Raw genomic sequence first — 24475 nt, forward strand, 5'->3', positions numbered from 1 at the left:
TCTCCCAAAACACTTACAGCACTGTAGGGTACTATTACAAATATGTCAGTTCAGGTTGATAAGAAAAGAAGAGATAGCTTAAGGAATAAGCATGGTAGTGGGGTCTTATTATATTTGAAGAACTTGTAAGGGAAGTTGAATTTAGAATGAAGACGACAGAATCCTTTCTCTAAAGGGGTTCCCAGAGGTAATTAAGCTCTAATGCCTTAAGACATCCACTATATATAATAAATGAACTTCTCTCCTATGAATCTAGGATGCTACAGGCTATTTGAAGAATTGGAAGAATTGAGAAAACAGTCACTCATATTTTCTGTGTTCTACAGTTTCATATAAGGAACCGGAGTTAAGAAAGGCCAGATCTACTCTGAAAAACAATCTGAGGGTTTGAAGGGGCGGGGGTGGGAGGTGTGGTGCAAAAATAATGAATACTGTTATGCTGAAAATAAAAAATAATTTTAAAAAAACTAAAAAAAAAAAAAAAAAAAAGAAAGGCCAGATCTTCGGAAATTTGGAATTCCTATAGATCTTTATAAATTTATCTTTGTTCCATTTTGATGAGTTCAGAATGAGAAGCCAGTAACTTGTAGTGTAAGGCTCTGGACAAAATCACAGCTATAGAACTTAAGATATTTGGACCAACATGGGCACATTCCTAGAGTGAGACCTAATCAGCCCATGGGTCCTCAGTTATTTCTGAATAGATACTGTAATACCGTTCTAACAGAAGGGACGGCCAGAGAAAAGTAATGGTGTAGGGAGAGCCTGGGGGTTTGAATGGGGAAAAAAAATGGCGTCCAAAGAAAGTTGTGATTGTGTGAGGCAGACCTATAGAACGGAGGCCCTGTGAAGGAATGGCCAGAGAGACAGCAATTGACAGCAAAAGGAGAATAAGATGATCTCCTTTTCGTGAAACTGACAAGGGTCCTGCACATTTTTAAGTCTTGCAGAGAAAGAAGATCAGGTAAACAGCACAGACCAACAACTAAGTACTGCTTACTATCCCAAGATAATACACATCACAGTTGAGATTATGAGTGTTCACGACAACGCTGGTTGGAAGATTAGGGGTGTATTCTCCCTTGACCCTTGTATTTGCTCATCTCTAAAGAGAAGATCAGAATAATAGGTTCCTTCTAAGGAATTACTGTAAGGAATAAATGAGAAAATTTTACATTTGAACTGCAGCCATTAGCTTTTAAAACATGACAACCTAATCACATATTATTTATATTCAAATTCAACACACATTTATGAGCAATTACCATGGGCAGGGATCTTTCCTAGGTGATTTTGCACCTATGAGTTCACTTAATCTCCAGAACAGCAGATCTTCTAAAATGTATTGAAGTCACACAGCAAAATTCCACAGGCACTCAGCAATGCTTTAAACTTTTCTAACCACTGCCCATACCCTGGTAGCAAATTGTTAGTACCTGGATACAATAGTCCAGGCATCTGCAGGGCCCATTCCTGCTCCCATCACCCTAACCTCAGTGTTTTCCTGGCCTTAAGCTTACTGTACAAGGTTAGACACACAGAGCCATGGCAAGTGTACTCTTGTGATTTAAGACTCTTTCGGGGTGATTTTTAAATAGACACACTTTTTGATTTTACAAAAATCGAAACCACATACCTTGCCAGATAATCAACACTGTTGGGATCCCACAGGACCATGAACACCATGGCCAGCTGTGGTGGTTCGAACCCTGGAGAGAAAGAGTTCCTACCACCTTCACCCACGGAGAGCAGGGAATTTTCTTGCACTAAACACAATGATGCTGCCTCTGGCCATCTTTTTATAGTAACTCTGTTGTGATGTCATCCCATTTGGTTTCCTTCTCATGAAAATTCTTCCGGCATCTCCATAACCACAGCACTATTAAGATGTGATGAAAGAAACATCTGGCGTTTGAGTGAAGGCTTGTGACAGCAGTCAACTACATGGGGGGTGAGCCCCACCTTTCACCTTTCAGGAAGCTCACGTGGTCAGACCAGCCAAGAGTTACCAAGAAGGCTAAGAAATGAAAAACTCTGGTTTGTTCACAGCTGAAGTGAGAATCAAACATGGAAACTCCACATCCATCCAATGATATGAGTGCATACGCAGGCGTTTCTCATCTGTTAATGGGGTGCTACTGAAGGATAATTCATCTTCCCCTGACATTTCTCTCATATTTCTCAACATAACTGCCTAAGTCTTAACCGAGTGCTAAAACCAATCTACACTGTTTGAAATTGGAAAACTGCAATTATCAGACCATCTGTAACTTATCTGTTACAGTAGAGATGCCACTTTTTTGGTTTCCCCTACTCTCGATGTTCCAAAATGAAAGCTGTGGCTTTCTAGGTAGAGCACATAGCGAGGGGAAAAAAACAGAGAGGTCTGCGAGTCCCATTCTTTCAACATGGTGGGTTTTATCAGTCTACCTCTTCCTCTCTCTCCAAAATGCAACAAATACATCTGCAAAATATTTATTAGTCTTAAAAGCCTCGTTTACTTCGTGGACCATTTGGTATTTGCCTAGAGGCAGAATCACTGCTGATAAAAACAGAATCATCCCTGGAAATGGAAAGTCCCACACTCATAATTTAGGCAACTGCCATTTCAAACATCACTGGTGATAATTTACAGAGCACTGGATCAAAAGGCTATACCCTGTCGCTGATGGGGATCAGAAAATCAAAGTAAGAGTTAAGTAGTTGTTTATAATTTTATATGGCAAAGAAGGGGTTTCTCTCAGCCCCTGAAATTACATCTCCTAAAAAAATTATCACTGTTTTTTGACAAATGAACAAGTTCTTAAAAATTAAGAAGAACAACATTGCAACATACCCACAGCAATTGCAAGCTTCTGGGGATAATGAAAGTTGCCAAGAGAGGAGCATGTTTTGATCGAAGCAATTTTTTTAAAGTGATATTTCTGCCACCCGTTTAGGGGTGAAGAACAATACAACTTTTAAGAGTATTAAAACATCCTTCTTCTGAAAGTTGGCTTTTCTCCTCATTATACTCCCCAAATACTCAGCAAGCATCATGGGCTGTGAGATGCCTCCTCCCTGAAGTAGGACTCCTCCTACCATGAAAGGAATATAAGCCAAACCACTGCAGACTCTGGTGAGTACTTTTGCCTCTTCAGTGTTATTTAGGAACTAAGCAGGCTTGCACCAGAGCAGGCTTGCACCAGAGTCATTATAGGCAGCTGGGATGTTCCCGAAACTGAGAGTTAGACAGCGCTGATGTGCCACTGTGATGATGAAGAGAAGCTCAAGGATGTGAGGGGCCGGGAGGACTCATTTTATTCCCTTATACTTTACTGTCTGTAATACATAGCTCCACTCTTGGGAGCTTTCATTAGCCTGTGGATGGCATGAATCAAAACTTATAGCTGAGCCGAACTGCAAAGTAGGGAAAGATGGGCTTTTAGTACCTTTCACACCACTTTTATTCCTTCCACTTAGTCTGTCCCGCTTTCCCAAAGTCTCATGCCGTAGAGCGGTTCATGTCCTCTTCGACATAATAGGATTCGTGGTGTGTGGCTGGTACAGATAATCAATCTAGAAGGTCCTATAAAAGAGAACTTGTCTTTGTCTCTCTACCCGAGATGGGAAGCTTTTATAGAATCTTTGAACCAGAAGTATCCTAATAGAACATTCATTCATTTATTTAAGCAACACACACACACACACACACACACACACAGACACTTACTCACAAATCTGCTTTACCAGTAACATGCACTAGTCTAGACAAGGGCATAGTGGTAAACAAAGCAAATGATAAACAATTATGTTGAAATTTCGTATAGTGCTCTACATTCAAGGCACTGTTCTATAAGCAGTAAAACGTACATAATTATGTAAAATAAGTTAACTTTTCTGATCCTGTAATAAGCTTATGAGGTAGTGCCATTTTACAAATAGCAACGTAAATTTTACAAATGAGGAAGTGAAGCATAGAAAAAGTGAAGAAATTTGCTGAAGAGTCAGGATACTACTCCAGGAAGTTGGTACTTCAGAGTCTGCTCTCTCTCTTTTTTTTAAAGATTTTATTTATTTGACAGAGAGAGAGAGAGAGAGAGAGCACACAAGCAGGGGAGCAGCAGACAGAGGGAAGGTGGGGAAGCAGGCTCCCTGCTGAGCAGGATGCCCGATGCAGGGCTCGATCCCAGGACCCCCGGTTCAAGACCTGAGCCTAAGGCAGTTGTTTAACCAAATGAGCCCCCCAGGCGCCCCTCAGAGTCTGCACTTATATATCACTTGGTAACTACCTTTCTATGTCTCTGCCATCACAGAGATTATATAGCAATAGGGGAAGCAAATAGGTCAATATATAATTATAGAATAGAATACATTTAATAGATGGAAAAAATACACCTGTGTAATTCATACGTAATAACCTACAATGAAGGAAAATAAAGCTACCAAGTAAGGGATTTATTTTTGATGAAGTGGTCAAAGTAGGCATCCATGAGAATGTGCCATCAAAGCAGAGACCTAAATGAAGCACGGCTAGGTTTTCATCCAGTCTGGCAGTTCTCAGACTGCGATGTGGGGAACCCCCTATGGCCCAGGCATCATGTGGCTGGTGGCAGGGAGCCTGGGTGGGTGGGGCAACAGGCTGCAGCCCTCCGGCCCCCGCCCAGACCCAGCTGCTGAGCTTCCATCTTGTCTGGTTTTGGGGTCACAGACAAATTTGGCTTAAGAAAGATCCCATGGTTTAAAAAAAAAAAAAAAAAAAAGTTGTAGGAAACCAGTGATCATGTCCCACCATTTTAGTTCAGAGAAAGAAACTGAGGGAGAACAGGAATGACTTGCTAAGCATTCACTGTGGACCCATAGGACAATAAGAAGAAATTTCAGATTCCTTCACTTTGAATCTGGTGTACTTTCTAGGACACTGAGCCACCAGCCTTATCTGTCCTCTCCAGCCTGGATGTTGTCATCTGAGAGGGCACCCATGGAAGGCTGCACCCAACGGACTGTGCGTCTCTGTTGAGAAACTTCAAAATCAAACTCCAGGCTTAGCAAGACCAAGTACACTGATGTTCTAGCCTGTCTCCTGTGTTCTATTACACTGCTCCCACCTCTACCTTTTATTCTAATTTTTATTTTTCCCTATGTTAACCCATCATATATGTGGTTACTATATGACTGTAAGTAGTCTTACAAGCTATGTGAAATCCTTGTGGAACATTCATGGGCACAGAATATTTGCAGTAGGGGCCTGGCATGAATACACATTTCTGAGTCTTCAAATAAATGAGATCTGAATAGTGGACCTGTAGGGATCACAACAGGAAATAAAGAAAAATATAGGGCCACCTCCCTGACCAGTGGCCCTCAAATCAGACAATCAGACGTCTGTCCTCAGCCTCGTGTGAAATTTGGAATTACGTCTACCAAAACTGGATGTTACATTCCAAGTGAGATGGGACCAAAGACCTCCGTAACTCATATTTCCAGCAAGACCCTCGTTTAAGAAAAGTAGGCACTCAATTTCTCCCAAATTAAAGGAAGAACAAAAACCCTATCAGTCCCTGTTAATTCTGTAGCAACCAAAAGCATATGAACCACTCTCTCTGTTTCCCAGGATCAACAAACAAACCCACCACAGTGTAAAGCATTGATCTATATAAGATTGTTTGTCTGCTTTAAAAAAAAATGAGTAAGCAGCTGGTTCACACTATTGTCCACGATAAATTACAATACACAAACAGATATATTTCGGGAATGGCGATCAGCTTCACAGGGCAGATGGGCTCATAGATGACCCTTCCATTTTTTAATAATCTCCATAATTTATGTGTGAACCAAGAAATGCAAAGATGCCGTATGCACCCCTCCAACTTAGTACAAATCACTTTTATTTACTCGGGCAATACTTCATGGTCCAGTTAACTTCTTAATTAAAGACAGCAAGATGCTCATGTTCCATGCAAGCGGCATGGAACATACTGTTTTATGTGCAATATGTTCAGCTGGGAGTTGAAGCTGTTTTGCTTACTGAGAAGAAGCCACCGCAGCCTTTGTTTGGTTTCTAAACTAACCAGAGACACGGCTCCTTTCAAGGCCACTAAATCATCAACCCAGCCTCTTTAGCCGAAGCTTACATTTGTCTGCCATCTCATGCTACTTTTTATTTTTATTTTTTTTGTCTCAGGCTGAGAATGCTGTTTCTCAGTTTTCAACAGTCTGCCTCCTCCCCAGTCATGCTCTGTAGTGGTGAGAGGAGCAAGATAAAAAGAAGGCATGTTCTAGAAGACTCGGGAAGGGGGATGGCTACCATAGGCCAGAGCCTCAGCCTCAGGAAGCCCTGATGCTGCTATCCCATGTCGCCAGGCTTATAAACAATTTCAAAACCCACAGGAGCCTGACCACTAGGAGAAACCAGGGCAAAAAAAGAAAGCAACCAAATGCATAGTGAGGAATTGCGAGTCACGAGTGTCTATAAATCTTTTTTTTTTTTTTTTGAGTGACTATGACTCTTAAGAGGTCACCTTAATTTCTGAAGTCCTGCAGGACAAGATCCATGAATTCTCAGTTTCATAAATCAGGGTGGCAGGGACCCATCATATTAATGGCTTAAGTATGGGTAGGATACAGTAGTGCCTGGTGGAGACTGAGGCCCACCAGAGAACAAATGCCCAGGCAGCTTCTACTCAGCTCCAGCCCCTAGAACTATCAAATCACTCTCCAGATTTTGGTGTGTGGTTTTTTTTTTTTCCACTTTGTTTGTTTTTTTAAATTTTTTAATGAGGATCAGAAAATGTAGATTTTTTTAAAAAAATGTGCAATCTCCAGATATTTAAATATTAGAAAAAAATCATATTAAGAAAAATACTGGGTCAGGCAAGTAAATTGTATCTGTGGGATGGATTTAGTTTGTAACTTGTGTCATAAGTTTTCATAGCAAGCGCTACTTAATACTTTATAAAGTAGGTCACTGAAGTTACTTCACAATAAGTTTCTGAAGTAGAGAATATCCTCTCAGTGACTCGATGAGGCATAATGAAGCTTGCTCTTGTTGCGTTATCCACTGTTGTTCCAGTTTCCCTTTTTTGAGTGCTTTTGAATCCCTTAGGAAATTAATATACCTTCCAGGAAGTTATTCCTCAGAAGAGGGAAATGGCCATGTATAACTCAACTTTACTGTACTGAACAGTGTCATGAGAAAATCATTTACCATACAGTGTGTTGGTATGGAAGAACACTGAAATTCTGCATTTTCATTCTTTTTTTTTTAAAGATTTTGTTTATTTATTTGACACAGAGAAAGAGATCACAAGTAGGCAGAGAGGCAAGCAGAGAGAGAAAGGGGGAAGCAGGCTCCCTGCTGAGCAGGGAGCCCGATGCAGGGCTCGATCCCAGGACCCTGAGACCACGACCTGAGCCAAAGGCAGAGGCTTAACCCACTGAGCCACCCAGGTGCCCCTGCATTTTCATTCTTTTACTAGGCAGAACTTGGGTATATCCTCCCACCTTTCTGAGCCTTTGGAGCCCTATCTGTTAAATGAGGTGATTGGTCTAACTGACTTCTAGAGGCTTTCACCTTCCAGCCTACATATGTCTTGGTAATTCAGGCTGGTGGAATAAATCTTAATTCACATCATACTAAAATAAAAAGTGGAATTTAAAAAGCTCATTTTTCCATGAAACAAGAGACAACATAACCAAATGTAAACATGCACAGTGAGGATGACCAGCTCAGACTTTCAAGGAGAATATGGGAGCTTCTTAACTTTCATAACCTGGATACCCTCAAACCCAATTTTATATGGGGAATTCAGACTTTCATAGGAACCAGTCCTTAGCCTGATTTCTGTACAGCACTGGCAGGTGTGTGTGTTTTCATTTTGAAATATTTTACAACAGTTGGCTCTTTCTCGATTGAAAATGTGTGGAAATGTCATTACTGGATCAAAGTGTAAAAGCAATTTTAATGTACTTGGCGTGTACTATAAAACTAATTTTTCAGAAAGATTGGGAAAAGAAAAAAATTAAAAGAAAGACTGTGCCACTAATAAAACAGTTTAAGCAGAAGAATGAGAAAAAAGGTGAGTTGAACATTAGAAGAGTGTAACTCGGTGAAAGAAAAATTTAAAGCTAAAAGCTATTGTATATGAAATGGGTTCCCTGGGAGGGCACTAAGTCTGTCATTAAAACAACACTGGAGAAAAAGAGGAAAGACCATCTGGTTCAGAGCAAGGTCAAACAACAGGTAAGATGGGGGCCACACGATGATGCTGCTGATGGTGACAGTTTCTGTCACTGTCCTGGTCACCGTCACTGTCATTGTCCCCATCAGAAGGGGGCAAGAGCAGGAGTTACCATTTTGGGAACACTCACTTCCTGTCAAGTTCTATATCAAGCACTTTACAAACATGATCTTACTGACAACCACCATGATGTAGGTATTGATATCAGTGTTACAGGCAAGGAAACAAGGATTTGCCAAATTAAGAAATTGCTCAAGGGTCACTCATCAGTCTAATGGTAGCACTTGCTACCATCTGAGTTCAACAATACAGCTGGTGGCTCTAACCATGGTGCGGTACTGTCTCTTGGCACAGGCAACTTTTAAAAACCCCACTTAGATATAATATGATAATAATCACATAGATTTAAGCAAGTAAGGACATCTTAAAATACGGGGGTTTTTGTAGGATAAGGAAATTTAAAAGACATTAATCTCAAGTCTTATATAATAATTTCCTACTTGATTCTTTGAAAGTAACTACTTTTTTTTTTTAAACCCTTCTCCAACTTCTTTTTCTACTCCTCCTCTCCTAAACTTGTAAATTCCGTATAAGCAATGGGCTAGGACCCCTAGACCCACCCCAAGTATAGTATGAAGTGAATATAGAAAAAAATTCACTGTGTAGCTTTCCCGCACAGCATACCCAGAGTAGCTGCCCGAGAAATGCTAGTTGCCCTTTCCTTGTCACTTCACATTAGTCACATTAAAGTACCATCTAGGGGGGCGCCTGGATGGCTCAGTGGCTTAAGCCGCTGCCTTCGGCTCAGGTCATGATCTCAGGGTCCTGGGATCGAGTCCCGCATCAGGCTCTCTGCTCAGCAGGGAGCCTGCTTCCTCCTCTCTCTCTCTGCCTGCCTTTCTGCCTACTTGTGATCTCTCTCTGTCAAATAAATAAATAAAATCTTTAAAAAAAAAAAGTACCATCTAGTTGCAGCATCATGGAAAGTAAGATAAGCAGTCTCTTCAAAGCAGGGATTCACCACTTTTGTTCAAAATGATATCTAAGAGTAAAGGTCTCCTAAGTTTTCATTCATTCAACCTATCTACTAGTAGATCTTACCAAAATTTTGTAGTTGTGTTTGGCAATTAAAAAGATGCCTATCACACTGAAATGTGGATTTAGACACAGAGTTTTTTGGCAATAACTCCCCTAACTCTACAACATTCTGTGCTAAATGTATTCAATTAGTATTTTTAGAGACAGGCTGGTCTTTGGATGTCACAGTAGAATCTGTTTTCTGAGCTGCACAATACTTACAGAAACTATGCATCCATGCGGGTAAAGTCAGCACGTCCTGGGACTTTTGTTCAATTCCCTGGGGGAAGTTTTTGTAGTCATGAACCCTTTCTCATTAATTTATCTTCTAGAGTGATTGCTATCCCACTAATCAATTTGTTGTGACTTTACAGGACTGCAACCTTCAATAATGAAATCTGATACAGTATGGAGCATTATGTGGATTGCTTAACCAATCCCAATTCCTCACAGATCAATGAAACACAAAAATAGAATGAAGTACTACTTCATTAGTTATCCTCGCTCAGAGGGGCTGAGTAATCTTGTTCAACTGGGCACTAATCTCTTTTTGATGGCAATAAGAAATAAAGGCAGCTGTGATCTACAGGGAAATGACACTGCAAATACTTCTTCTGAGAAGAGCCTCCGAGAGGTGGTCTAGAAGCAATGGTCAGATATATCAGAAAAAAAACCAATGAGCCGCAACTGCCAGGAGGGAGAGGAGAAGATGCTACATGTGAGGGTCAAACAAGCACCCTGTGAGGTTATGAATCCATCAATAAGGCAAATTCTATTGGTGGCCTGCCCAACAATCCTTCCTTACCTTCTTTGCTGCCAGAACCCAATTCTGTTCAGCTAGCAATTACCCTGTGCTTTGAGGGAAGGGGAGCCCTATAGACTAAGTTACCAGGTTGGGATCTCATTTGTCTGCCTTTTCCATCCAGCATATCTGTTTTAGCTTTTTGTGAAAATCCAAAGAAACTAATTCTACCTTGGCTGTTAAGCCTACCGTGCTCTTCTCGAGTCCCTTCTTAGTGTTCTGATATCATCTAAAAGGGAAATATTCAAGGTCTGTGCCCTGAGCCATTTCTGCTCTACCCAGGAAAGCCAAGATAGCCCAATTACAGGCAAAATTCTTCTTGAAGTTGGATATTAAATACATGGTTAAGAGATCTTGATAAAACCATGTAGACATGCATTCTTAAAATCATTCAGATATGAAAATTATATGAGTCCATTTATGAAAAGTTCTAAGAAATGCAAAGTAATGGGCAGGACGGAAAGCATATGACATATTGGTTGTGGACAGGGTGGAGGGCTTAAAAAGGGGTATGAGAGAAAGTCTTCAGGGTAATCTGTTCACTACCTCGATTGTGGTGATGGTTTCATGTGTAAATATCTATGCAAAAACATACCATAGTACACACTTTAAATAGTTATAATTTATTCCATGTTAATTCTGCCTCACAAAGGCTCTTAAACTGTTAAATATTATTTAGATACAGAAAATTTACTGTTAATGTATTATTTGGAGGAAAAAAAGGTATGCAAGAATAAGAGTATGCAAAGTATGGTTCTATCTAAAAAATATCCTTGTGGGAAATGCCTAAAAAAGTACACTGACCTGTTAACTGTGCTTGACCCTGCAAGATAGATTTAAGTGATACTTTATTTTTATGATTTATTTTTCAATTTCACAGGTATCTACTGAGCACATAGTGTGTGCTAGATTCAGCAGCGGGGGTTCAGGAATATACTAGGGAAAATATACTAGGAAAATATACTAGGGAATATACTAGCACAATCTCCCGCTCTGCCAATTTGTATTTCTGAGCAAACATGAATGTCAAATGATGACAGTTACAAAGGGGGGGAAAACACAACAGGGTGATGTTTTATTTATGGCTGTTGTGCTTAAAAAGGAAGGTCTTTCTAGAATGGCAACGTTTAAACTGAGAACAGGATGAACACAAGGCACCCTCCATGAAAAACATCTAGGAGAGAACTGTATAGCCCTTAGCAAGGAGGGAGGAGTTCATTCCAGGTGCAATGGGAAGCTAACAGAATCCTTGGTAAAGGGTGGAGAGATGTGACATTTTAAAAAGCCCAATTGGGCTATGATTTGGATTTTGAGGCTATGAGAGAAAGGTGGTGGAGAGGGAGGAGGCACTCACAGTGGTGCAGGTGGGACAGGATGCTGGCTGGACTCTGCAGGAGGCATGTGTTGGGGGAGAGGGGACAAGGGGACAGATATGGGCACTGTTTCGGTGAGAGCCCGTGGAACATAGGAGTGGATTTTACTGTATATGCATTTCTGTATGTCTTTTTTTTTCCCCTTCAGAGAGAACATACTTATTTTGTTGTCAGAAACATTTAAGCTAAAAGAGCTTTATTTATTATTTATTTTTTGGAAGAAAAGTACTTTCTTAAGAACAATGAAAAACAGTGAATTCTGACACTTTACTTTCCTTAAATGGTGATGTGAAAGCACTGAGCCTAACTCACTGATTTTTCAAGATTAAAATAATCTTTTCTTAAAATTTATTGAGAGAGAGAGAGAGAGAAAGAGAGAGAGTATGCGAGCCCATGAGTTGGGGGGAGAGGCAGAGGGAGAAGCCAAATGTCCACCTGAGCAGTGAGCATGATGAAGGGTTTGATCCCAGGACTCTGAGGTCATGACCTGAGATGAAGGCAGAGCTTAACCAACTGAGCCACCCAGGTGCCCTCCTCTATTCCTTTTTTAAAATTAAAAAAAAAACAATTATGGAGCACCCAGGGGGCTTAGTGTCTACCTTCGGCTCAGGTCAGAATCCCAGGGTCCTGGGATGGAGCCCTGCATTGGGTTCCCTGCTTGGCAGGAAGCCTGTTTCTCCCTCTCCCCCTTGCTTGTGTTCCCTCTCTTGCTGTCTCTCTCTCTGTCAAATAAATAAATAAAATCTTAAAAAATAAAATTAAAACAATTTTAAATTAATTAATTAATTTCAATTTCTTTTTTTTTTAAGATTTTATTTATTTATTTGGCAGACAGAGATCACAAGTAGGCAGAGAGGCAGGCAGAGAGAGAGGAGGAAGCAGGCTCCCTGCTGAGCAGAGAGCCCGATGCGGGACTTGATCCCAGGACCCTAGGATCATGACCTGAGCCAAAGGCAGAGACTTTAACCCACTGAGCCACCCAGGCGCCCCTAATTTCAATATCAAAGAAACTTCTCTCAGGGTATTTTATGCAACATATCAACTATTTTAGCCATGACTTCAAAATCTTCTCCCTTGTACCACATGCATTTTAGCCAGATCATCTATATATTTATAGAAATATCACTAATATGGTTTAGAAGCTTGGCAAACTATAATCTACAGCCTATTTGTCTGGTGGCTCTCTCTCTCTCTCTCTCTCTCTCTCTCTCTATATATATATATATATTTACATTTTTAAGGAGTTGTCGAAAAGGAAAAAAAAAAAGTCTAAAATATTTGCTATTTGGCCCTTTACAAAATAAGGGGGGTGGCTGACATTAGTAGAAATTATCGGTCCAAACTTGTAAGTTAAATAAGTTTGATACAGAATAGGAAGATATAGTGTTCACACACACACACACACACACACACACAGAGGAATATTATGCAGCCATAAGAAGAATGAGATCGTGCCATTTGCGACAACATGGATGGACCTAGAGGATTTTATGCTAAGTGAACTAAGCTAGATGAGAAAGACAAACACCATATGACTTCAGTCACATGTGGAATGTGAAAAAAACAAGTGAATAAACTATCAGAAAGCTGAATTGGACTATAAATGCAGAGAACAAACTGTTTGCCAGAGGGGAAACAAGTTAGGGATGAGGAAATGAGTGAAGGGGAGAGGGTGGTACAGGCTTCTAGTTCTGCAATGAATGAATCACAGGAATAAAAGGCACAGCATAAGTAACATGGCCAATGATACTATGATAATGTTGAACCTTGACTAATAGTAGCTACGTTGACTAATAATAGCTACACTTGTCATGAGAACAACATAATATAGCAACTTGTTTAATCACTATGTTATACACCTGAAACTGAGAGAACATTGTATCAACAATACTAAAAAAAAAAAAAGTTTAACACTGATAAGGTCAATCTGAAGTACAACTAATAACTCAGAAGATAATTTAACTAGCCAGCTTGCCAGGCTGGGAGAAATATAACTTGCAGCAATTTTTATAGTGATCTTGGGGGAACCTGGGGGGCCCAGTCGGTTAAGTGTCTATCTTTGGCTCAGGTCATGATCCCAGGGTCTGGGATTGAGCCCTGCATCAAGCTTCCTGCTCAGCCTGCTTCTCCCTCTCCCACTTCCTGCTTGTGTTCCCTCTCTTGCTCTCTCTCTCTCTCTCTCTCTCTGTCAAATAAATAAATAAAGTCTTAAAAAAAAAAAACGGTGATTTCTTAAATGCTTGAAATTAACTGTCTCCATTCTATTTAACATAGAATCATCACCTGACTCTCCTTATAGCTTTATCTCATGATTCCTTCCAGAATATGATTTATTCAAGGTGATGGATATATTTATAGTACCCTTGGTACTTCAGTGCCTAACCCAGTAGGTGATGAGTTCCAGTTAAATTTTATAATCACCAATAGGGTGGCTGAACTATTTGCTCTCTTTGAAAATTTTAACATCATGGCTCCCTCCCTTTTACTAGGCACACAAGGAAGTAAACGTACTGGCAATTCAGTAGTTTCACCCAGGTTAATAGCATTCAGTAGTTGAGATAACATTCAGATAAAATTATCCACTATACCAAGTTGCTGAATTTCATTAATTATGCTCATCAAGGCACACTTATGCAAATAAGGCTTTAGGGACCTTTCATATTACTTTTTGCTTGCACGGGGACCTGAACCAACCCCAGAAGAGCTAATGCATTCAGAATCCTTTTGAACCAGCAAATCCCACCACTCCACCAACAAACAAAAGACCAAACGAAGTCAAAGAAACAATTGGGGAAAAAAAAAAAAACACGCTCAAAAACAAAAATTACTTTTGATAATATTGGTTAATAAGAGCAAAATATCTAGAAATCCCTTCTCTCATGACAAAAACAAAAAATGAGCATGAAAGGTTACGTAGTGGACTCTAGTTAACAGAAAAGCTTCAGAACTGGACTTCCTGCCCTGACGTTCTTACTTTACTACTTCCTAAGTATGTGGCTCTGAACACAGCTCTTCTCTAAGGCTCAATTCTGTAATCTGTAAAACAGAGGTGACAATAATTGCCAACCCTGTGGACTGGTGTACGGATTAAATTAGGTAACAATAAGGCACACAAAACAACAGAGTGCATGGAACAGAGCATGCACACTAGACTGTTATGTTAGAGCCCAGTTATTATTGAGTTGTTATTGAGACATATTGAGTGATTCTAACCAACCTTGGCTACACTGTCCAAAGTCTTAATGAAAAGCAAAATTCTAGTTCTATGTTTCCAAAGGCAGTATTTAAAGCACTTGACAATTAAAAAAATATAGCAATACTTTCTTGGATTTGTATAGTACATAAAGCACTTCCACATTTCCTTTCTTGGCGTTATTTGCATCATAACCTACGGTAGTTCATTAACAGAGGTTATCACCCACCTTTGGCAGGAATAAAGGCTCAGAGAGGTCATCACAGTTGTGTACAGTACCACAGCAGGGATTATGCTCAAGACTTGTGATTTGATCAAATCCTACTACCTACGTTACCATTCCCTCCCATGATGCCCTATATGCAGCTGATGGCTGATAAATTCCCCCAGATTTAGATGCCAGAGAAACCACCATTCCTTTTTCTCATGGAAGTACTTACTGGTCGGGACTGGATTTCTTTGGCGTAGAGAGGTTGCAAGAATTCTGAGTCTCCTTCTAGTTTTAGACCTTTGTCTGTGATTCTCAAATTCCCCATTCCATCCTGAAATAGAAGCACAAAGACAACGGAGAAAATGCAATTAGCCAATATTTCAAAAAACCTCAGGCTTTCAAAAATTGAAACAAAGTTACTGCCTTTTTTTTTTTTTTTGGAGAGATGGAATAAGAGGGGGTCCAATAAAATACTAGGAGGTATTGTTCAAAGCAATTATGCATATTACCCTCTTCGCTCACTTATTCTGAGAAAATTCTATTCCAAGCAATCTGTAATGCCCCCTAGTCAAAGCCCTTTTGCTAGGTATTGCAGACAGAATGGAGGCAGAAGATAAGTGTGAAATGATAAAGAGATTATTCCCTCAGTTAAAGTCCATGGTCCAGTTTCCAAAACTTTGTGCAAAAATTGCGAAGTGCAGTCTGTTGGTTGAATCTAGTTTTTGGACACATTGTGTTTTGCTCACAAAATATTAAAGAGGTCAAATTAGTTGCTGACATTTTTACAGATACTCTATTACAGAAATAGTAAAATACATACAAAAATCAAAAGGATCAATAGCAAACACCTATGTATTATCATTCACCTTCAACAATGATCCATTTATGGCTATTGTTATCTGGTATACCCACCATACCTACCTCATTTGGTTAAATATAACCCTAATACCATCACTTCTACCACAAAAAATACTAAAATAATATCATCTAATACCCTAATATCATCTAATATCTAATATCATCTAATACCCTAATGCATCCAATATAATCTAAAAATAATAAAATAACAGCATCAGTGTTCAGATTTCATTTTTATTTTCTCTCATTAGACTTGTTTCCTTGAATCAAGTTCCCTACTAGAATTGGTTGATACATGAAATAGTAAAAAATCTCCTAAAAATCTCCTCAGTTTGGTTCTTCTCACAGATCCCATATGTACATAACCTTTATTTGATGAACAGAACATGTCATTTTTCTAACAGCCTTTCCCAGCATTTACATGTGGCTGAACATTCCCATAATTTCTTAAAGTGTGTCCTTCTGTCCCCTATACTCTTTGTAAGTTGGTAGTTAGATCAAGAGGCTTGATGAGATTTAAGCTCTGTTTCCTAGGAGAACACATTCCAGGAAATGGAATAAATTACTATTCTACTGCGACCATCACAAATAACCACAAACTCCATGGCTTAACACAACACAAATGTATTATGTCACAATTCTGTATAAGTCTGACCCAGGACAAAAAGCATGAAAATCAAGGTACCATCTGGTCTCCTGCACGCCTTTCTGGAGGTTCAAAAGAAGAACTCAGTTCTTGACTTTTTCTAGCTTCTTGAGGTTGCTCATGTTCCTGGGCTTGTGGCCTCTTTCATCTTCAAAGTCTATAATGTCTGGCTGAATCTACCTTATGTCCAATCTCTCTGACAATGAGTCTTCCTCCTCCCTTTTCCACTTTTAAAGACCCTGATAATTCCATCAGGCATACCTGGATAATCAAGGACACGCTCTCCATTTTTTTTTCCCAATTTATTTATTTTCAGAAAAACAGTATTCATTATTTTTTCACCACACCCAGTGCTCCATGCAAGCTGTGCCCTCTATAATACCCACCACCTGGTACCCCAACCTCTTCAAACCCCGCCACTTCAAACCCCTCAGACTGTTTTTCAGAGTCCATAGTCTCTCATGGTTCACCTCCCCTTCCAATTTACCCAAATTCCCTACTCCTCTCTAACGCCCCTTGTCCTCCATGCTATTGGTTATGCTCCACAAATGAGTGAAACCATATGATAATTGACTCTCTCTGCTTGACTGATTTCACTCAGCATAATCTCTTCCAGTCCCGTCCATGTTGCTACAAAAGTTGGATATTCGTCCTTTCTGATGGAGGCATAATACTCCATAGTGTATATGGACCACATCTTCCTTATCCATTCATCCGTTGAAGGGCATCTTGGTTCTTTCCATAGTTTGGCGACTGTGGCCATTGCTGCTATAAACATTGGGGTACAGATGGGCCCTTCTTTTCACGACATCTGTATCTTTGGGGTAAATACCCAGGAGTGCAATTGTAGGGTCGTAGGGAAGCTCTATTTTTAATTTCTTGAGGAATCTCCACACTGTTCTCCAAAGAGGCTGCACCAACTTGCATTCCCACCAACAGTGGAAGAGGGTTCCCCTTTCTCCACATCCTCTCCAACACATGTTGTTTCCTGTTTTGTTAATTTTGGCCATTCTAACTGGTGTAAGGTGATATCTCAATGTGGTTTTAATTTGAATCTCCCTGAGGGCTAATGATGATGAGCATTTTTTCATGTGTCTGATAGCCATTTGTATGTCTTGATTGGAGAAGTGTCTGTTCATATCTTCTGCTCATTTTTTGATGTGTTTGTCGGTTTCGTGTGGGTTGAGTTTGAGGAGTTCATTATAGATCCTGGATATCAACCTTTTGTCTGTACTGTCATTTGCAAATATCTTCTCCCATTCCGTGGGTTGCCTCTTTGTTTTTTTGACTGTTTCCTTTGCTGTGCAGAAGCTTTTGATTTTGATGAAGTCCCAGAAGTTTATTTTCGCTTTTGTTTCCTTTGCCTTTGGAGACGTATCTTGAAAGAAGTTGCTGTGGCACGCTCTCCATTTTAAAACAATTGATCAGCAACCATAACACTATCCACAATGTTAATTCTCCTTTGCCATGAAATGTAATATTTTCAGGGTTTCTGAGATGAGGACATTGATACCTTAGAAGTGGACAGCATTTTTCTGTCTACTACATATTCTATCAAGAGGCATCAAATGTCTTCTGTTGTGATGTCATCACCCATGGGTGATCTTTGCCTAGAGGATATATTATTTCACTAGGGATTTCAAATTGGTGAAAAGAATAATTATATCATTTCTTAATTTATTAGTTGGGATAGTCTACAAAGAGAAATCATATTTCATCAACAATTCACCCTAAATTATAGTTTATAAAAACCTGAAAAGGTGCGTGATTTGTCCTCCTTTATTTGGGCTCTCAAAATATTGGTTACCTAGTAGCTTCCAAAGATAACTGATTAGGTTTCTTTTTTTCATTTGTTTTTTATGTATCATTGCAAACATTTTTTTATTTGTTTCATTCCAGTGCAATTTTTATTGCTACTTAAGCTCTAACCTTCCTACCCTTGCTCAGTAGGAACCTCTTCAAGTTAGCCCTTAAGTCTTTTAATATGATCCAGCCATCTCTGATGGCCCTTTCACTTCTGGTATGACAACATGACCCAGGGTTATTCCACACATGTCTTGTCCCAGGCCTGGAACCAGTCATTTCTAGTAAAAATACTTGGTTCATTTTTGTGGCAACTAGTGTTTAGAAACCACAGAAACTTTAGAAAGTTTGGGTGCTCATTTCTACTGGGTTGACACTTGTTTCTATGGACTGAGCTAGAAAATAAATTCTGTATTTTTAAAATAGAATACACCATGAATTCCCATTAGACTTTTTAAAAGAGATTTTATTTCTTTGAGAGATAGAAAGAGAACAAGAAAGCACAGAGGGAGGGTGAGAGGGAGAAGCAGACTCCTCATGGAGCAGAGAGCCCAATGCAGGGTTCAATCCCGGGACCCTGAGATTATGACCCAAATCGAAGACTGGTAAGCAGTAGATGCTTAACTGACTAAGCCATCAGGTGCCCTATCCCATTAAACTTCAATTCCAAGTCAAGACAGGACTCTTTTCATTTAATCGCACAGATCTTACAACTTTACTACCTTTCTTGCATACTAAAAATCTGTGTTCTCAACACCAAAATGATTATTCATTTGATTTAACCCAAAATACACAGAGCCACTACTATTCTAAAATTATGATTAAGAAAAACAATTTAAAATTTGAAAAAGTTTTAGAGTACATCCTTCTAGATAGGTACAGGCAAATGACTGGATCTCAAAGCCACTTGAACTAATTCGATTGTGTATGGTTATACCACCAACCTGCTGTCGAGTCAAGAATACTTGTTTCATTCCTCTCCATATCTTATCATGACAGCTTTTTGAATGTTTGATTTTGTGTTACAGTTTTGTGAACTATTAGAAAGCCCCAAAGTCAAATCTACAAAACAAGATACATTCAAAGAGATCTAGATTCTCTCCCTGCCCCTCTACCATGTTTCCTCTTTTCCACATAAGTGTGGATACATATCTGATTCAGTCAAGGGAAATAGAACAGGATATGCATGTGTGTGTGCATGCATGTGTGTATGTACACACACACACATTTTACCAATTTATTCCTACATTTTCCCCAATGCATTGTCAGGTGAAAAAAAAAAAAAAAACATGCACACAAAGACAAAATTCCTTAAAAGCTCATTGACCACTGGATGGAGAAATAGTTGCAAAGCTGTTTTGCAATGCGTCCCTGTCCACACAGGCATGGTTCTGGTGTGCAATTTTATGCACCACACACAACCTTCTTTGATGTGCTCTTGAAGAGATGGGTTTGAGGTATGGGCTCTGGGGTGAATCCCAAGAAGGAAAATGTTTCTAAAATTATTTAAATGTTAAAATACCCTAAAGAGCTAACTTTAAAATGCTTTACATGTCTCTTTCTTTTCCATACAGTAAATTTATTCATCATATTACGCACCTGAAGCTAATATAACACTACATGTTCACTAACATATTAAAATAAAAACTGTAAAAAATATAAATAAAAATATCTCATCAAAAAAAAGAAAATTGAGAGATTCAAATGAAAACTCCAGGTTTTCAACTTCTTGTGAAATGGGAAGCCCTGGAAAATCGGATCCTGCCTTCTCCCATGGCTACCACTGGCTAGAGGCAAACAGCTGCTCCCCTCAGCGACTCTATGAACCATATGCTCTCCACTTCGCCAGTTCCTGCCCGGCTTATTTCAGGAAGGTACATTTTCCCAGACTCCTGAAGTCTCTCACTGGTGTCTCCCATTTCTCCGCTCTGGCACGGCCATCAATGCATGCAGGACAGACACCACTCTGGTGGGGGTTCCTGAATGACCAAGTGGGAACTGGGCACTTCCACCCTCCCTTCTGCATCACAGCACTTCAGCCTGTGCAGGAGAACTGATTTTTCAGGTCAATATTATCCTTTCAGAGATAGCATGCCATCTGTATATTTCTATTTTGGGTCCTTATGGGGATGGCACTGCCAAAAGGGCCCCAGACTGGGCATTAAGACCCAATGTGAGAGGCATCGGGCTGGAGGGTATGTTCCTGTAACACCCGCAGCAAGCAGATTCCACAACAAAAGGAAAAAGTGAAAACAAATATCTACCCAACCTTCCTCCACTGCCCCCGTCCCACAAAGGATATGTCAATTATCTTGTTTTGGATTATTCTAGATGGTTTTTACAAGCTGGAGAAGCAGAACTCTTCATAGAAACACATACTAATAAACATTTTCATAGAAACACATCTCAACGCATGGATCTGGTTGGTTTGTGCAATATGTGTTTATAAAACAAATAAGAACCGCTAAACATTCTTACATAGAAGATAATATCTGGAGTAATTAGCAAGCCTATTTCAAATAAAATAGATTTCCCTCTCCTCTTACAGTATACAGATCCACTACCCTTAACATTTACTGATGGCTTACTAGGTGCTCATTCCTAGACTCTGTGCTTGTTTTCATGCTTCATTTCATCTTCTTTTTTTTTTTAAGATTTTATTTATTTATTTGAGAGAGAGACAGTGAGAGAGAGCATGAGCGAGGAGAAGGTCAGAGAGAGAAGCAGACTCCCTGTGGAGCTGGGAGCCCGATGCATGACTCAATCCCGGGACTCCAGGATCATGACCTGAGCCGAAGGCAGTTGTCCAACCAACTGAGCCACCCAGGCGTCCCTCATTTCATCTTCTTAATTGTTACTGAAAACTAACAAGTTACTTCTTGAATGTAATCATTACAAAATAATCCTATAAATGTGAAATTGTTTGGCTAGAGAGTTGTTCATCACTATGCCAGTTATGAGGGAAAAAAAAATTAAAACTTAAGAACTACCTAAAAGTTGCATGTTAAAATAATGGAATATGATAGAATAGAACATGATGTAGGTCCTGTAGAGGAATATTTAAGAACATGGGCAAATGTGCACAATTGATTATAAATGAAATCATCAATAAAGATATATGTATGTATATTTTATACCATTAAAAAAAAGATGTTATTTATTTACTTATTTATTGAGCATGACTGAGGGGAGGGGCAGAGGGATAGGGAGACAGAGAATCTCAAGCAGACTCCACACTGAGTATGGAACTAGACATGGGGCTCAGTCCCACAATCCCAAGAGCATGAGCCCAGCCCAAATCAAGAGTCAGATGCTGAATGGAATGAGCCACCCAAGTACCTGCTTTTTATGCCATTTTTATAAAGCTACATAAAAATATTCACACACATGCATACATATAATCATATATGCACATAAGAAAAATTCTGCAACAAATTTCATGATAGAAAATTCTAGAAAGAAATACACCTAAATCTTAATATTGAAAATCTTTGCATGCCTAAAATGAGTGCTTTTTATTTTCTTCATTTTGCTAGTCTGTACTTTATCATTTTCTGTAAATAGCAACTGTAATTTAAAAACGTGTTCTAAAAAAAAAAACTTGTTCTAAAGTATTAAGTTCTCACCAATTTATTTTTAAAAAAGCAACACTCTGTAAGGGCTGGGCTTCATAGAGCTACTCTGACTTTCACTTGCTTGGGGAGGGCACTCAGCAATGGTAGAGAGGATCGGAGAATAAGGCCCTCTGTTCTTAGGGTCAAACATCTCTACTCCAACTTACTGGGCCAGAGGTGACTTATTACAACCCAGCTGCTTCCCATGCCACGGAACATAAGCAAAATGAATCCTCTGCTATTTATGGGAAGAGTACTGTGTACGTAGTCACGTGCTGCAAGCCATGGGGAGTCAGTAAAGAAGGCCCTCCCTGTCCTTTCCTCTGAGATGGTTTAGAACACAGGTGACACACAGAGAACAGTGAAGGAGAAACCAGAAGGATGAAACGCTCCTGTAATCCAACAGGCAATGGATGCCTTTACTTAAGTACTTCTTTTGGTAGAAAACGCATCATGAACTTGCCAAATCTCTACCATTTCACTCAGTTATAGGTTCTTCCGATGCTTGAGAACCATCACCTCATTCTCCCCATCTCCTCTCCCACTCCCTAGGTCTATGCAACGGTACTGTTGGGAAAGGACTATCCAAAAGTGTGAGTTTATGTTAGTGGCCTGTGTTTCCTAAATACAATACAAAGCAGACTAGAGTGGCCAGCTATATATGTTCCCATATTAGTCTCCTTTCTGGCTCTGGAACAATCAGACTGGAAGAGATACACCTCAAAACAATTTGAAAATCACCTTGTTTAAAACCATTTCACCTTTAACTGAAGACATAAGAAGCTATCAGTATTATTAAGATAGGAGTTTTAGGTCAGGTTTAAAGCAAAACTTCCCACCCAATAAGATGCAAAAGAGACGTTTAGAAGATTCACAGTCATTCCCAAAGTAATTAGGAGGAAAGAGACCCCCTCCCCACTTCTCTGTTCAAATGGTAAAACTCCAGTATTCTTAAAGGCAAGCATAAAAATTCTAGCAGCCAGAAAGCTGGCCTGAAGGGAGCCAGCTCTGTCCAACCAGTGGTCCTAAAGTCTATAAAGTACACTCAAAATGAAGGTAGGAGGTCAGGATCCCACTGTCCTCCCAGTGAGGTCATGGCCTCGGTGTCCTCCACAGTGCACTATGCTAGGGCTGACCCACAAGCCTGGCTCATGGGAGTTTTCACAAATATATGAGGGGATCTCAGTATTTTCCCGGTCCAATTTAGAGGGGACTCCCTGGAAGGTCTTTTGAGGGAGAGAGGGTCTGGGGGTTGGGATACAGTACAGGAGCAGAGGTGGGTAGAATCTGGAGAATCTCCCTCTGGGCTAGTCCAAGGATGATGACATTTATTTATTATCTGGTCCACACTGGTTGGATGTTTTGAACAGTTTTCTATAAAAGTACAGGATAAAGAAAGAGGTTTCAGAGTGGCACAACGGACTGAAATATTAATTTGTTTCTTACTTCCTATCTCTCACGCTGGCCCCTTGCCTCTTTTCCTCACCATTTCAAATAGGTTCCTAGGCTTTGTAATTATGAGGCTTAGAGGTGGTTTTTTTTTTTTTTTAAGATTTTATTTATTTATTTCACAGACAGAGATCACAAGTAGGCAGAGAGGCAGGCAGAGAGAGAGAAGGAAGCAGGATCCCCACTGAGCAGAGAGCCCGATGCGGGGCTCAATCCCAGGACCCTGGGATCATGACCTGAGCCAAAGTCAGAGGCTTGAACCCACTGAGCCACCCAGGCACCCCAACTCTTAGAGATTTTGAGAGCAAAGAAGCAGAGGCAGCCTAAAAGCAGTGGGGTTTCTTTTGTAAAAGGTAACTCTCACTGAAGGGACAGTGCTAGGTCAGTTAGGAAGGGAGACAAGAAGGAGAGGAAAGGTTTTCCAACTGGGGGGTGGACAAGAGACTTGTGAATCCCGTGACTTCCAGAGACCACTGTCCTGCCAGTGTCCCTGGGGCAGGATGGGGGGTGGTTAGGACTTCAGAGGGAACTGGCTGCAGGGCTCCAGCTTTCCAAAGTTTCCTCTCCGCAGGAATGGCAGAGAGGTCCCTTTCCCAGATCTAAATGGACCACATGCTTGGGACCCCAGTTCTCTCGGCTAATGCCCGTGAAAGATGGTGACTGGCACCCCCAGAGCTCTTGCCATTGGTGCTGGTAAAACACTGGGGTGTCCAAAAAGCCCTGAGACGTAACATGCCCTGCTGGCCTTTGTGGGAGGGGAGCTGGGAATTCGTATTGTGCCATTTAAGTAAAGTATTATCTCTTGGTCTTCTGACTTTGCTTCCTGTTAGCGTCAAACAGGTTTTTAATCCCTTCAGCCTATTTCCAACCTGGACATAATGCCAAGTCCTATTCTAGGATGCAAGTTGGGAGCTTGTATCATGACGGGGAGTTTTCATGGCAGGTATTATTTAGTTTTGATCAAAGAGAGAACTAATTTTATCTGTGCAGATTGCTTTAGAACGTATTTATCGTGAGGGGTGGAAGTTTTGCTCACTGCAGTCCCAATTCTCAAAACACTGCTTGGCCCACAGTAGGTACTCAGCAAGTATTTATTGAATAACAGAAGGTCTTCATTTCAAATGCTGTGTTTTGAAGGGTGCCGAGGGGACTGTAAAATGTTAGAACCTAGGCTTGTCCCTCGAACAGATCACAATGTACCAGAATATTCATTGGCATGTTGGGTGATAC

The 24475-nt window shown here is 40.1% G+C and overlaps 1 protein-coding gene across 4 annotated transcripts in view; it reads right to left on the bottom strand.

The window, feature by feature from the left end:
* The window catches only part of SGCD (sarcoglycan delta), a 1012166-nt gene that overhangs the window by 249850 nt on the left and 737841 nt on the right, over window positions 1-24475 (bottom strand). For all 4 annotated transcript variants that reach the window (XM_044230712.1, XM_044230705.1, XM_044230687.1 and 1 more), the window contains one exon: window positions 15105-15206. In XM_044230712.1, coding sequence (XP_044086647.1) covers window positions 15105-15206 — 102 coding nt within the window. The remainder of the gene's footprint in view (window positions 1-15104; window positions 15207-24475) is intronic.

This window comes from Neovison vison, chromosome 1 (assembly GCF_020171115.1).
Source record: "Neovison vison isolate M4711 chromosome 1, ASM_NN_V1, whole genome shotgun sequence".
NCBI classification, from domain to species: Eukaryota; Metazoa; Chordata; class Mammalia; order Carnivora; family Mustelidae; genus Neogale; species Neogale vison.